This window comes from Anomaloglossus baeobatrachus, chromosome 2 (assembly GCF_048569485.1).
Source record: "Anomaloglossus baeobatrachus isolate aAnoBae1 chromosome 2, aAnoBae1.hap1, whole genome shotgun sequence".
Taxonomy (NCBI): domain Eukaryota; kingdom Metazoa; phylum Chordata; class Amphibia; order Anura; family Aromobatidae; genus Anomaloglossus; species Anomaloglossus baeobatrachus.
Genome location: NC_134354.1, coordinates 462349348 through 462364649, shown reverse-complemented (window position 1 = coordinate 462364649; position 15302 = coordinate 462349348). Strand labels below are relative to the sequence as shown.

Sequence of the window (15302 nt, the reverse complement as noted above, 5' to 3'; positions counted from 1 at the left end):
ATTAGAAGCAACTTAGTACAGCGGACCCAATGTGAGCGGCCGGTAAGAACACTGGGAGGGCCGCTGCTTCCAGACGGTTATAACGTTTACTACGACTCTCGCGAGATTAGGCTGCGCAGTAGCCAATCATGGAGCAGGAACTATCCCTCTGCCAATTACCTAGGCCTGTGGGCGGGGATTGCTGGCCGAGCATGCTAGATTGTTCTGGAAGCGCCGGCCCCATTCTCTTGCGATCGCGGCGTGCAGGAGGCCGGGGCTTGGTCATTGTGTGCCGCGCGGACTCCTCTCCTCAGCCCCTGCTCCTCCACAATGGCGGCCGTCAAAGCCCTGAACCCGAAAGCCGAGGTAGCCCGGGCACATGCGGCTCTCTCCGTCAACATCAGCGCGGCCCGCGGGCTCCAGGATGTGCTGCGGACCAACCTCGGGCCTAAGGGCACCATGAAGATGTAAGGGCGGACTGTGCGATACGCGTGTGCTAGTGCCGGGCGGCTCCGTGTGCGATACGCGTGTGCTAGTGCCGGGCGGCTCCGTGTGCGATACGCGTGTGCTAGTGCCGGGCGGCTCCGTGTGCGATACGCGTGTGCTAGTGCCGGGCGGCTCCGTGTGCGATACGCGTGTGCTAGTGCCGGGCGGCTCCGTGTGTGATACGCGTGTGCTAGTGCCGGGCGGCTCCGTGTGTGATACGCGTGTGCTAGTGCCGGGCGGCTCCGTGTGCGATACGCGTGTGCTAGTGCCGGGCGGCTCCGTGTGCGATACGCGTGTGCTAGTGCCGGGCGGCTCCGTGTGCGATACGCGTGTGCTAGTGCCGGGCGGCTCCGTGTGCGATACGCGTGTGCTAGTGCCGGGCGGCTCCGTGTGCGATACGCGTGTGCTAGTGCCGGGCGGCTCCGTGTGCGCTAGTGCCGGGCGGCTCCGTGTGCGATACGCGTGTGCTAGTGCCGGGCGGCTCCGTGTGCGATACGCGTGTGCTAGTGCCGGGCGGCTCCGTGTGCGATAACGTGTGAGATCCGGGCCGCTGTGCACTGAATGGAGCGGCTCTGCCTTATATGGTAATTGCAGTCATCCTGCCCTGGATCTATCACTTCCCTCCTTACTGTGAGCATTATTACTTTCACTGCTCCCTGAGCCCACATTATTATAGGGTCACTGGTGGGCAGGGAGGGGCATGTCCTCATAACATTACCCAGGCTTGTATGATGCCATTCTGTACACAATGGCATGCTATAACCCTGTAGGATGACGTTCTATACCCACTGGCACGCTATAGTCCCGTTGGATGCCATTCTGTACACATTGCCACACTGTAATGCTGTAGGATGACGTTCTATACCCACTGGCACGCTATAGTCCCGTTGGATGCCATTCTGTACACATTGCCACACTGTAATGCTGTAGGATGACGTTCTATACCCACTGGCACGCTATAGTCCCGTTGGATGCCATTCTGTACACATTGCCACACTGTAATGCTGTAGGATGACGTTCTATACCCACTGGCACGCTATAGTCCCGTTGGATGCCATTTTGTACCCACAGGCACACTGTAATGCTGTAGGATGACGTTCTATACCCACTGGCACGCTATAGGCCCGTTGGATGCCATTCTGTACACATTGCCACACTGTAATGCTGTAGGATGACGTTCTGTATCCACTGGCACGCTATAGGCCCGTTGGATGGCATTCTGTACCCACTGGCATGCTGTAATCCTGTAGGATGCCGTTCTGTACCCAATGGCACGTTATAGTCCCGTTGGATGGCATTCTGTGCACGTTGTAATCCTGTAGGATGACGTTCTCTACCCGCTGCCATGCTATAGTCAAGTGACAGCAGCTGAGGATCAGATAATAGCGGGGGAGTATTCATAGTTACCCCTCCCCCTGTTAGAAGTAGCAGAAGTAATACTACATCTGCTAATTCTAACGGGGAGGGGATAACTATGAATACCATCAATTTAACATTTGGCTTGTAGGATCTCTGGTGAGGTTACACCCATGTGACCAGAAGGGGCGGGGCCTCAGCCAACAAAGCTGATATCAGGAAGCAACATTTTTTGGTGGCTGAGGCCCCGCCCCTTCTGGTCACATGGGTGTAACCTCACCACAGGTCCTGCAAGCCAAAGTAAATCATGTAATGCTTATGCTAATTCTAACAGGGGGAGGGGATAACTATGAATACCCCCCAGATATTATCTGATCCTCAGCTGCTGTCACTCAAGAAGCTGATTTTATAAACTTTTTTTGGATTTCAAAACCTACACATCCTAGCTGACCATTAAAAGTATGTATAGAATCAGCCTGATGGTGCCAGTATAGCACTGGCTTTAGGTTACATACGGAAATCCTGGTGACTGGTTCCCTTTAAGAATTGTAACAGTTAATATTGAGCAGATTTATTATAACAATTACCATATTAATATTGAGCAGAACTAATTTCAGCCTTCTACACCGGTCACAGTCTGTGGCCCCTCAGGAGAATTAATTGCCCACTCCTGCTATAGACCAGTATAGATGGCTGCTTGGTAAAGATGGTGCTAATCACCCCACAGAAACTGGTCCATTGGCCACGAGCCCTGGGAGCCACCTCATACCTCCCGAAATCCACGGATGATTAGATAGGTACCGGTCACCGTTTTGCTTGCAGATGTGTCACGTCAGAGTGCCAGCATGTGTATGTCCGATGCTTCTGCCCCATAGACAGTGCATGGAGTGGCAGGGTCAATGTGTTATGTGCAAGGAGCAGTTATCCTCATGGACCCAGCATAGATGATAAATGTATAATCACTAAGGGGTACAACTGCTGGGACCTCAATTATCCTGAGCATGTGTGGTCACCACTCCTATAGAGTGAATGGGACAGTGGTAGCACATACTCAATACCGCCCCGTTCTCAGGGATTATACCGTTATCACCCATTCTGTGGGTAGGTGATCAGTTAGGACTACTATTGTTTGACTCTGATTTCTCTTGGGCAGGTTGGTCTCTGGAGCTGGAGATATCAAGCTTACCAAGGACGGCAATGTCCTGCTCCATGAAATGGTACGTACGTAGGTGGGTGGGCTTATTGTAGTCAGGTGTAAGGCACATTGGGCAGTATCAGGGAGTTTGGATTAACTGTTAATATATATTAAGCATTAAACTTTGTTTTTGTTTGTCTTTTAGCAAATCCAGCATCCAACTGCCTCATTGATTGCAAAGGTAGCCACCGCTCAAGACGACATTACAGGAGATGGGACAACCTCCAACGTGTTGATCATTGGAGAACTGCTCAAGCAGGCTGATCTCTACATATCCGAGGTACCTGGGCACGGCAAGGTCGATTCTGCAGCTGTAGAGTCCTAACTTACTAAGGCTATGTTCACACCCTGCATCTTTTACTACATTTGTGACGTCACAAAGATGCACCTAAATGCATGTGTTTCCTTCTCCCAGCAAAGTCTGGGATTTCTATTTTGCTGTCCACACAGTGCATCTTTTTTTTTTTTTTTTTTTTTTGCTGCATCTTGGCTGCATTTTTGAAGACTCAGCTAAGATGCAGCATGTCAATTCTTTATGCGTTTTGTCTTTGCGTTTCGTAGGACTGGAAGATCAATACCCCGCTGACTCGGGGTTGGTAAGGGATTGATCCCTAGTATCTGGCTAGATGCCAGTTCCCATAAAGTCAATGGGGACCAGAATCTGGCGCAAAGGGGTAGGAGCGAGCACTTCATACTTACCGAATCACCAGAGCGGCTGTCACACTGCTCCCGTGGCCGGTCATTCACTTGCCGGACTGCTCATTACCTTCATTGAATATGCACAGTTTCCCCAGCCCACCGGTGGCTGTGATTGGTTGCAGTCAGATGTGCCCCCATGCTGAGTGACAGCTGTCTGACTGGGCCCCCACATAATTTTATTATTTTATTTTTTTTTATGCAAAAAAAGGGTTGGATCCCCTCCTATTTTTCATAACTAGCCAAGGTACAGCAGACAGCTGAGGGTTGCAGCCTGTAGCTGCTGGTGTTCTTGTGCTAGATATGAAAAATGTGGGGGGGGGACCCCCATGTCATAATTTTTTTTTCTTTAATTTTAACAAAAAAAAATTAAAAAAAACTGGCCAAGCTAGCTATTGCTTTTTTGTTATTTCTTTCCATCTGTTCTTTCTTATTAGCTATGTGCTAGCTAATTATCCTGTCCTATAAATTTTTTTTTTTTCTCCTCTAGAAAACGCATTAACAAAAACCCGGCAAAACGTCATGCGGTTTTTGGGCCACAAGCTGCATTTTCTGAGACCACAGGAAAAAGATGCACTCAAAAAAAATGCAGTGTGTGAACATAGCCCAACCATGACTGTGCCTCCTACATGAATGTATGACCGTGGAGAGCACTGACCTTTATTCTATTTAGTCACATTAAGGCTATGTTCACACTAGAAAAATGATTTTTCTTAAGAAATTTCTTAAGAAATTTCTTAAGAGTGCACCTGTGTTAAAAAACGCACCAAAAACGCACCTGCGTTTTTGCCGCGTTTTCGGTGCGTTTTCGGTGCGTTTTTGGTGCGTTTTTTTCCGCTGGTTGCTCCCTGCGTTATTGTGCCAATTATATATGGCAAAAAACGCAGTTAGCTGCAGAAAAGAAGTGACATGCTCATTCTTTTTCTTAAGAAAATCTACTGAAAGAATTTTCTTAAGAAAAAAACGCAGTGTGCGCACAGCTAATTTTTTTTGCCATAGGTTTTGCTGGGGAATGTCTGCAGAAAGGTTACAAGAATTTCTCAAGAAATTTCTGCAGCAAAAACGGACCAAAAACGCAGGTGAAAAACGCAGTGTGTGAACATAGCCTAATTCATATATTTCCTTTTTATCTTACACTTTTAATGGAGTTTTCCATTTTTTAGAGAAGTGGACCCCAAATGTTACATGTCATGTAAAATTGCAAAGTCAGCCTATATTACGTGATTGGTGTCCACGTTTGTAAAAGAAAGCCCTCCCATTAAGGTGTTTTATTTATTGTGTATATGTGCATGTAATGTACAGTAGTGTGTATTGATATACTCCCCTAACACCGCTCTCTGGTATCTTGCGCCGTTGTGCTCTCATGCTCAGTGACGTCACCGCTCTGCAGACTCTGGATCACGCTGTGTTCTACGTGACCTGGAAGAGACTCTTAGAATGTAAATCTATGGAGAGTGAGAACGAGGCTCCATAGATTTATTGTATTTTTCGTTTTATAAGATGCACCGGATTATAAGACGCACCCCAAATTTAGAGCTAAAAAAATTAAAAAATCTGGCGTCTGTTTTATAATCCGGTGTCTTACCGGTGGGGGGGGCAGCAGCAGTGGTGGAGCAGGTCCATGCTACGGGCAGTGCAGAGGGGGGCCCAGATGCTCACTGCGGAGCCGTGCTGGGGTGTCCGGCGCTGTTGTGTGCTGGGGCGGCTGGCGCTGCTGTGTGCTAGTGCTCGCTGCGGGCACTGGCCATTCTAAAGAGGTCTGCGGTGCGGGCTTCAAGGAAATGGCGGCCGCAGTCGGCGCTTGCGCAGATGGGAGCTTGAGCCGAGAGCTCAATCTGCGCATGCGCCAACTATGGGCGCCATTATTTGAAGAACTTGCCACTGATATCTTGAGCACCAGCACACAGCAGCGCAGGCCGCGGCACAGAGCCTTTCCAGGCAGCACCGAGCGGCCGTTCAGAACCTCGCCGAGCCACGCCGGCCGCGGCACAGAGCTGCGCCGGCTACCCCACAGATCTGCGCCGGCCGCGGCACAGAGTCGCACCGACGGCCGCACAGATCTGTGCCGGCTACCCCACAGATCTGTGCCGGCCGCGGCACAGAGCCGCCACACTGGCCGCCGCACAGAGCCGCGCCGGCTACCCCACAGATCTGCGTTGGCCGCTGCACAGTGGCGTGTCGGCCGCTGCACAAAGCCGCGCCGAACTGAGCAGCACAATATTGTCCTGCCTCCAGTGACCCCTCTCCATCATCGCCCCGGTAAGCTATATTCGGATTTTAAGACGCACCCCTCATTTTCCTCCCAAATTTTTGGGAGGAAAAGTGCGTCTTATAATCCAAAAAATACGGTATCTTGTAAAAGATATTTCTTTGTCGCTCCATTGGGAGACCCAGACAATTGGGTGTATAGCTACTGCCTCCGGAGGCCACACAAAGTATTACACTTAAAAGTGTAAACCCCTCCCCTCTGCTATACACCCTCCCGTGCATCACGGGCTCCTCAGTTTTTATGCTTTGTGCGAAGGAGGCACACATCCACGCAAGCTCCACAATTTGGTCAGCAGCAGCTGCTGACTATATCGGATGGAAGAAAAGAGGGCCCATAACAGGGCCCCCAGCATGCTCCCTTCTCACCCCACTGAGTCGGCGGTGCTGTTAAGGTTGAGGTACCCATTGCGGGTACACAGGCAGGAGCCACATGCTGTTTTCCTTCCCCATCCTTTATGGGCTCTGGGTGAAGTGGGATCCTATCCGGTCATCCAGCCACTGGGACCGGCCTCCCTCCGCAGCCCCTGTGGGATTCTGCCGGACAGGAGACGGAGTACCATCAGGGACAGGGCCCTGCATCTACAGGTACTCTGTGTCCCCTTGGGGACGGTGCATAGAGCACCTTGGCCTCAGACGCTGCAGCGCCTGAGGTGATTCGTATGACGCCGGGACTACTGCGCCGACCGTGCCTGCCGGCCGGCCACGGTTTTTAACTTTAGTTCCCGGCTTCTGCGGCCTAGTGCCTTTTCACTCCCGCCCCCGGCCCTGCCAGTCAGGAGGAAGGGCGGGACGGTCGGTCTAACGCCGACAGTGAGAGCTGGAGCACACTTGCTGTCCTCCGTCCCCCTCACTAAGCACTCTACGGCACAGAGGTACTCAGTGTCCCCGTGGGGACGGTGCATGGAGCACCTTGGCAGATTTGGCAGCGACTGCGGGGTTGGTACGGTACTACCGCGCCTGCCGGCCGGCCGCGGTGTTTAACTTTAGCACCCGGCTTTCGCGGCCTAGTGCCTTAAACTCCCGCCCCCGGACCTGCCAGTCAGGGGGAAGGGCGGGACAGTCGGGCTGACGCCGACAGTGAGGGCCGGAGCACACTTCGCTGTCCTCCGCCCCCCTCACTAATCACGCTACGGAGCTGATCCCCGCAAGGTACTCAGTGTCCCCTTGGGGACGGTGCAGGGAGCACCTTGGCCTCAGACTTGGCGACTACCGCGCTGACCGCGCCTGCTGGCCGGCCGCGGTTTTTAACTTTAGCTCCCGGCTTTTGCGGCCTAGCGCCTTAAACTCCCGCCCCGGCCCTGCCAGTCAGGGGGAAGGGCGGGACGGTCAGTCGGAGGCTGACAGTGAGGGCTGGAGCACACTCGGCTGTCCTCCGCCCCCCTCACGTTTCACTCGGGGCACCAGATTCCCGCACTTTCGGGGTTACGCCCACGGCTCCCCCCTCCACTGTATACGCCGACAGCCATGTTTTTAAGCAGCACATACTGCTTCAGGGTCGGTACGCCAGGGGGCTTCTTCTCGGTGCTGGGCCCCCTAGAGTGCTGAACTGTATATATGGATATATAATGTTTGTATGCAGTTTCACAGTTCGACTGTACACTGTGAGCATTGCTCGGGCCATGTGGCACTCGCTCAGCCGGAGCCGGGGGCACTGGTTGAGCTCCGCCGGTGTTCCCTGTCCAGGCAGGGACAGAGTTGCAGCTTTTTGCTGGGAAACTCTCTGAATCATTTTCACTATCCATGGCTCAGGCTATGGACAAATGGTCTGCTAAGAGACTAGGAGTTTACAGTCCAGACCGGCCCCTTACACAGGCCCCGGGCACTGCGGGATCACCCCAGGCCTCTATCGGTCTGCGACGAAGCGTGCTCCTGGGGTGGCCTCTAGTTATTACAGGTGGACTCCAGCACGAACCGCAGTCCCAGTCCGGCTAAGCAGCCTTGCTTAAAATCTGCCCCCGACTTCATCAAGGGTCTCAGCTTGAGGACTCTCTAGAGGATGGGGCGGAGGTCGCAACCCAGGACTCTGTCCGGAAGTGACTCTCAAGGCTTCACAGATGCTGTCCAGAAGCACACCTTCCCGGACAAGCGTTTTACTGAACGCCTAATAACACACGTTGTCCCTTCCCCTCTGACGTTGTTAAGGGTTGGCCTCAGTGTCACAAGGTGCCCTCCAGTCCCTTGACTGGCGGCTAGATCAGTAGTAGCAGTGGCTGACGGTTCCACGCTCAAGAATGCCACGGACAGACAGATAGAACTCCTAATGAGATTCATCTATGTAGCCATAGGCGCGTCCGTTGCCCCAGCCTTTGCAGGGGTGGGCACTCCAGGCTATCTCAGCTGCTCTGTCTGAGAGTAATGCGGTCATACTCTGCTCCGCAATTAGCGTCTTTGACGCCTCAGGCGGTGGTATTTTCATCCTCCGCCGTGCATGCTGTCCTGGATTCGGCCAGCCGCACAGCGGTAGCATCCGCCTCTCTGGTGGCAGTCCGCAAGGACTCGTGCCTACCCAGCCCAAACCAAAGGGACCTCAGCACCCTCAGCTAGGTCCAATTCCTCATCGTCCAACGGGCCACAGAAGAGCCAGAGAACCTCTTCTGCATGGCGGTCCAGGTCAGGGGAGTGGTCCCCACATGTCCAAGACCGATGAAAGAGACATTCTGTCTTACGGTCACAGGATAGAGCTCAGTTCTCGTCCTCCGACTCGTTTCTTCAGAGCATCTCCGTCCCCCGAGGCAGGAGGAGTTGCGATCCTCGTTCCCCTTCAAGAACGTAGTCGCGGCTTTTTACTCCAGCTTGGTCGTGGTACCGGATAGGACGGATCACTCCGCCCCGTTCTGGACTTCACTCTGCTCAACGGACAGAGAACCTGACGGTTCCGGAAGGAATCTCTCCGCTTTGCCATCGCCTTGATGGCCCAAGGAGACTTCCTAGGCATCCCTGATGTCGATTGATGCTATCTCCACGTGCCTATTGCACCAGAGCATCAGCGCTTCCTGCGATTCGCCATAGGGGACGAACACCTTCAGTTTGTGGCACTAACTTTCGGCCTGGCGACAGCCCCACGGGTCTTCACCAAGGTCATGCCAATGGTGGTAGCAGTCCTACACTCTCAGGGACACTCGGTGATCCCTTACTTAGACAATCTGCTGGTCAAGGCCCCCTCTCGGGTGGCATGCCAACACAGCCTGAACATTACTCTGGAGACTCTCCAGAGATTCGGGTGGATCATCAATTTCCCAAAGTCAAAATTGACACCGATATCTGGACTCAGCCTGAGTCCTCCCTCCAGATCAATGTTCTGGAGGTAAGGGCAGTGTATCTAGCCCTAAAGGCGTTCCAGCCATGGCTGGAAGGCAGGCAGATCCGAATTCAGTCGGACAACGCCACGGCGGTGGCATACATCAACCACCAAGGCGGCACACGCAGTCGGCAAGCCTTCCAGGAAGTCCGGCGGATTCTGCTGTGGGTGTAAGCCACAGCCTCCACCATCTCCGCAGTTCACATCCCGGGCATAGAAAACCGGGAAGCAGTCTTTCTCAGTCGCCAGGGCATGGACGCAGGGGAATGGTCTCTTCACCCGGACGTGTTTCAAGAGATTTGTTGCCGCTGGGGGAAGCCGGACGTCGACCTAATGGCGTCCCGGCACAACAACAAGGTCCCGGCATTCATGGCACGTTCTCAAGATCACAGAGCTCTGGCGGCAGACGCATTAGTTCAGGATTGGTCGCAGTTTCAACTGCCTTATGTATTTCCTCCTCTGGCGATGCTGCCCAGAGTGTTACGCAAGATCAGATCCGACTGCCGCCGCGCCATCCTCGTCGCTCCAGACTGGCCGAGGAGGTCGTGGTACCCGGATCTGTGGCATCTCACGGTAGGCCAACCGTGGACACCACCTGACCGGCCAGACTTGCTGTCTCAAGGGCCATTTTTCCATCTGAATTCGGCCCTCAACCTGACTGCGTGGCCATTGAGTCCTGGATCCTAGCGTCTTCAGGGTTATCTCAAGAGGTCATTGCCACTATGAGACAGGCCAGGAAACCAACGTCCGCCAAGATCTACCACAGGGCGTGGAAGATCTTCTTATCCTGGTGCTCTGATCAGGGTTTTACTCTCTGGCCATTCACCTTGCCCACTTTTCTTTCCTTCCTTCAATCCGGAATGGAAAAGGGGTTGTCTCTCGGTTCCCTTAAGGGACAAGTTTCGGCGCTTTCTGTGTTTCTTCAAAAGCGTCTAGCCAGGCTTCCTCAGGTACGCACGTTCCTGCAGGGGGTTTGCCACATAGTCCCTCCTTACAAGCGTCAGCTAGAACCCTGGGATCTGAACAGGGTGATACCGGCTCTTCAGAAACCACTCTTCGAGCCAATGAGGGATATTTCTCTTTCACGCCTTTCGCAGAAGGTGGTCTTCCTAGTGGCAGTCACGTCACTCCACAGAGTGTCTGACATAGCAGCGCTGTCATGCTAAGCCCCCATTCCTGGTGTTTCGCCAGGACAAGGTGGTTCTGCGTCCGGTTCCGGAATTTCTCCCGAAGGTGGTATCCCCTTTTCATCTCAATCAGGATATCTTCTTACCTTCTTTTGTCCTCATCCGGTTCACCAACGTGAAAAGGATTTGCACTTGTTAGATCTGGTGAGAGCACTCACACCCTACATTTCTCCTACGGCGCCCCTGCGCCGCTCGGATGCGCTCTTGGCCCTGTCGCTGGCCAGCGTAAAGGGTCGCAGGCGTCCAAGTCAACCTTGGCTCGGTGGATCAAGGATTCAATTCTTGAAGCCTACCGTTCTGCTGGGCTTCCGGTTCCTTCAGGGCTGAAGGCCCATTCTGCCAGAGCCGTGGGTGCGTCCTGGGCGTTGCTGCACCAGGCTACGGCTCAGCAGGTGTGTCAGGCGGCTACCTGGTCGAGTCTGCACACTTTCACGAAACACTATCAGGTGCATACCTACGCTTCGGCAGATGCCAGCTTAGGTAGGCGAGTCCTTCAGGCGGCGGTTGCCCACCTGTAAGGAAGGAGCCGTTTTACGGCTCTTTTACCGAGGTATTCTTTTACCCACCCAGGGACTGCTTTTGGACGTCCCAATTGTCTGGGTCTCCCAATGGAGCGACAAAGAAGAAGGGAATTTTGTTTACTTACCGTAAATTCCTTTTCTTCTAGCTCCAATTGGGAGACCCAGCACCCGCCCCTGTTCCCTTCGGGCTGTTTTTTTGTGTACACATGTGGTTCATGTTGAATTGTTCTTGGTTATGGTTTTCAGTTCTCCGAACATCCTTCGGATTGAATTTACCTTAGACCAGGGGTGGGGAACCTTTTTTCTGTCGGGGGCCATTTGGAAACTTCTACCAACCTTCGGGGGCCGCACAAAATTATCAATGTTTAAATGACCCTGCTATATTGGGTGAAGCAATTAATTAACTGGGGGCATGGGGCTGGGGGCACAGACACCACACGCGGGGCTGGGGGCACAGACACCACACGCGGGGCTGGGGGCACAGACACCACACGCGGGGCTGGGGGCACAGACACCACACGCGGGGCTGGGGGCACAGACACCACACGCGGGGCTGGGGGCACAGACACCACACGCGGGGCTGGGGGCACAGACACCACACGAGGGGCTGGGGGCACAGACACCACTGGAGGGGCTGGGGGCACAGACACCACACGAGGGGCTGGGGGCACAGACACCACTGGAGGGGCTGGGGGCACAGACACCACTGGAGGGGCTGGGGGCACAGACACCACTGGAGGGGCTGGGGGCACAGACACCACTGGAGGGGCTGGGGGCACAGACACCACTGGAGGGGCTGGGGGCACAGACACCACTGGAGGGGCTGGGGGCACAGACACCACTGGAGGGGCTGGGGGCACAGACACCACTGGAGGGGCTGGGGGCACAGACACCACTGGAGGGGCTGGGGGCACAGACACCACTGGAGGGGCTGGGGGCACAGACACCACTGGAGGGGCTGGGGGCACAGACACCACTGGAGGGGCTGGGGGCACAGACACCACTGGAGGGGCTGGGGGCACAGACACCACTGGAGGGGCTGGGGGCACAGACACCACTGGAGGGGCTGGGGGCACAGACACCACTGGAGGGGCTGGGGGCACAGACACCACTGGAGGGGCTGGGGGCACAGACACCACTGGAGGGGCTGGGGGCACAGACACCACTGGAGGGGCTGGGGGCACAGACACCACTGGAGGGGCTGGGGGCACAGACACCACTGGAGGGGCTGGGGGCACAGACACCACTGGAGGGGCTGGGGGCACAGACACCACTGGAGGGGCTGGGGGCACAGACACCACTGGAGGGGCTGGGGGCACAGACACCACTGGAGGGGCTGGGGGCACAGACACCACTGGAGGGGCTGGGGGCACAGACACCACTGGAGGGGCTGGGGGCACAGACACCACTGGAGGGGCTGGGGGCACAGACACCACTGGAGGGGCTGGGGGCACAGACACCACTGGAGGGGCTGGGGGCACAGACACCACTGGAGGGGCTGGGGGCACAGACACCACTGGAGGGGCTGGGGGCACAGACACCACTGGAGGGGCTGGGGGCACAGACACCACTGGAGGGGCTGGGGGCACAGACACCACTGGAGGGGCTGGGGGCACAGACACCACTGGAGGGGCTGGGGGCACAGACACCACTGGAGGGGCTGGGGGCACAGACACCACTGGAGGGGCTGGGGGCACAGACACCACTGGAGGGGCTGGGGGCACAGACACCACTGGAGGGGCTGGGGGCACAGACACCACTGGAGGGGCTGGGGGCACAGACACCACTGGAGGGGCTGGGGGCACAGACACCACTGGAGGGGCTGGGGGCACAGACACCACTGGAGGGGCTGGGGGCACAGACACCACTGGAGGGGCTGGGGGCACAGACACCACTGGAGGGGCTGGGGGCACAGACACCACTGGAGGGGCTGGGGGCACAGACACCACTGGAGGGGCTGGGGGCACAGACACCACTGGAGGGGCTGGGGGCACAGACACCACTGGAGGGGCTGGGGGCACAGACACCACTGGAGGGGCTGGGGGCACAGACACCACTGGAGGGGCTGGGGGCACAGACACCACTGGAGGGGCTGGGGGCACAGACACCACTGGAGGGGCTGGGGGCACAGACACCACTGGAGGGGCTGGGGGCACAGACACCACTGGAGGGGCTGGGGGCACAGACACCACTGGAGGGGCTGGGGGCACAGACACCACTGGAGGGGCTGGGGGCACAGACACCACTGGAGGGGCTGGGGGCACAGACACCACTGGAGGGGCTGGGGGCACAGACACCACTGGAGGGGCTGGGGGCACAGACACCACTGGAGGGGCTGGGGGCACAGACACCACTGGAGGGGCTGGGGGCACAGACACCACTGGAGGGGCTGGGGGCACAGACACCACTGGAGGGGCTGGGGGCACAGACACCACTGGAGGGGCTGGGGGCACAGACACCACTGGAGGGGCTGGGGGCACAGACACCACTGGAGGGGCTGGGGGCACAGACACCACTGGAGGGGCTGGGGGCACAGACACCACTGGAGGGGCTGGGGGCACAGACACCACTGGAGGGGCTGGGGGCACAGACACCACTGGAGGGGCTGGGGGCACAGACACCACTGGAGGGGCTGGGGGCACAGACACCACTGGAGGGGCTGGGGGCACAGACACCACTGGAGGGGCTGGGGGCACAGACACCACTGGAGGGGCTGGGGGCACAGACACCACTGGAGGGGCTGGGGGCACAGACACCACTGGAGGGGCTGGGGGCACAGACACCACTGGAGGGGCTGGGGGCACAGACACCACTGGAGGGGCTGGGGGCACAGACACCACTGGAGGGGCTGGGGGCACAGACACCACTGGAGGGGCTGGGGGCACAGACACCACTGGAGGGGCTGGGGGCACAGACACCACTGGAGGGGCTGGGGGCACAGACACCACTGGAGGGGCTGGGGGCACAGACACCACTGGAGGGGCTGGGGGCACAGACACCACTGGAGGGGCTGGGGGCACAGACACCACTGGAGGGGCTGGGGGCACAGACACCACTGGAGGGGCTGGGGGCACAGACACCACTGGAGGGGCTGGGGGCACAGACACCACTGGAGGGGCTGGGGGCACAGACACCACTGGAGGGGCTGGGGGCACAGACACCACTGGAGGGGCTGGGGGCACAGACACCACTGGAGGGGCTGGGGGCACAGACACCACTGGAGGGGCTGGGGGCACAGACACCACTGGAGGGGCTGGGGGCACAGACACCACTGTGGGGAAGGCACAGACACCACTGTGGGGAAGGCACAGACACCACTGTGGGGGAGGCACAGACACCACTGTGGGGGAGGCACAGACACCACTGTGGGGGAGGCACAGACATCACTGTGGGGGAGGCACAGACATCACTGTGGGGGAGGCACAGACATCACTGTGGGGGAGGCACAGACATCACTGTGGGGGAGGCACAGACATCACTGTGGGGGAGGCACAGACATCACTGTGGGGGAGGCACAGACATCACTGTGGGGGAGGCACAGACATCACTGTGGGGGAGGCACAGACATCACTGTGGGGGAGGCACAGACATCACTGTGGGGGAGGCACAGACATCACTGTGGGGGAGGCACAGACATCACTGGAGGGGCTGGGGGCACAGACACCACTGGAGGGGCTGGGGGCACAGACACCACTGGAGGGGCTGGGGGCACAGACACCACTGGAGGGGCTGGGGGCACAGACACCACTGGAGGGGCTGGGGGCACAGACACCACTGGAGGGGCTGGGGGCACAGACACCACTGGAGGGGCTGGGGGCACAGACACCACTGGAGGGGCTGGGGGCACAGACACCACTGGAGGGGCTGGGGGCACAGACACCACTGGAGGGGCTGGGGGCACAGACACCACTGGAGGGGCTGGGGGCACAGACACCACTGGAGGGGCTGGGGGCACAGACACCACTGGAGGGGCTGGGGGCACAGACACCACTGTGGGGAAGGCACAGACACCACTGTGGGGGAGGCACAGACACCACTGTGGGGGAGGCACAGACACCACTGTGGGGGAGGCACAGACACCACTGTGGGGGAGGCACAGACACCACTGTGGGGGAGGCACAGACACCACTGTGGGGGAGGCACAGACACCACTGTGGGGGAGGCACAGACATCACTGTGGGGGAGGCACAGACATCACTGTGGGGGAGGCACAGACATCACTGTGGGGGAGGCACAGACATCACTGTGGGGGAGGCACAGACATCACTGTGGGGGAGGCACAGACATCACTGTGGGGGAGGCACAGACATCACTGT

General features: G+C 57.2%; 1 protein-coding gene across 1 annotated transcript in view; it reads left to right on the top strand.

The window, feature by feature from the left end:
* Positions 1 to 200: 200 nt before the first annotated feature.
* Positions 201 to 15302, top strand: part of CCT6A (chaperonin containing TCP1 subunit 6A) — a 134243-nt gene continuing 119141 nt past the window's right edge. Inside the window, exons 1-3 of the mRNA XM_075336329.1 lie at positions 201 to 446; positions 2975 to 3038; positions 3162 to 3296. Coding sequence (XP_075192444.1) covers positions 310 to 446; positions 2975 to 3038; positions 3162 to 3296 — 336 coding nt within the window. The 5' untranslated portion in view covers positions 201 to 309. The remainder of the gene's footprint in view (positions 447 to 2974; positions 3039 to 3161; positions 3297 to 15302) is intronic.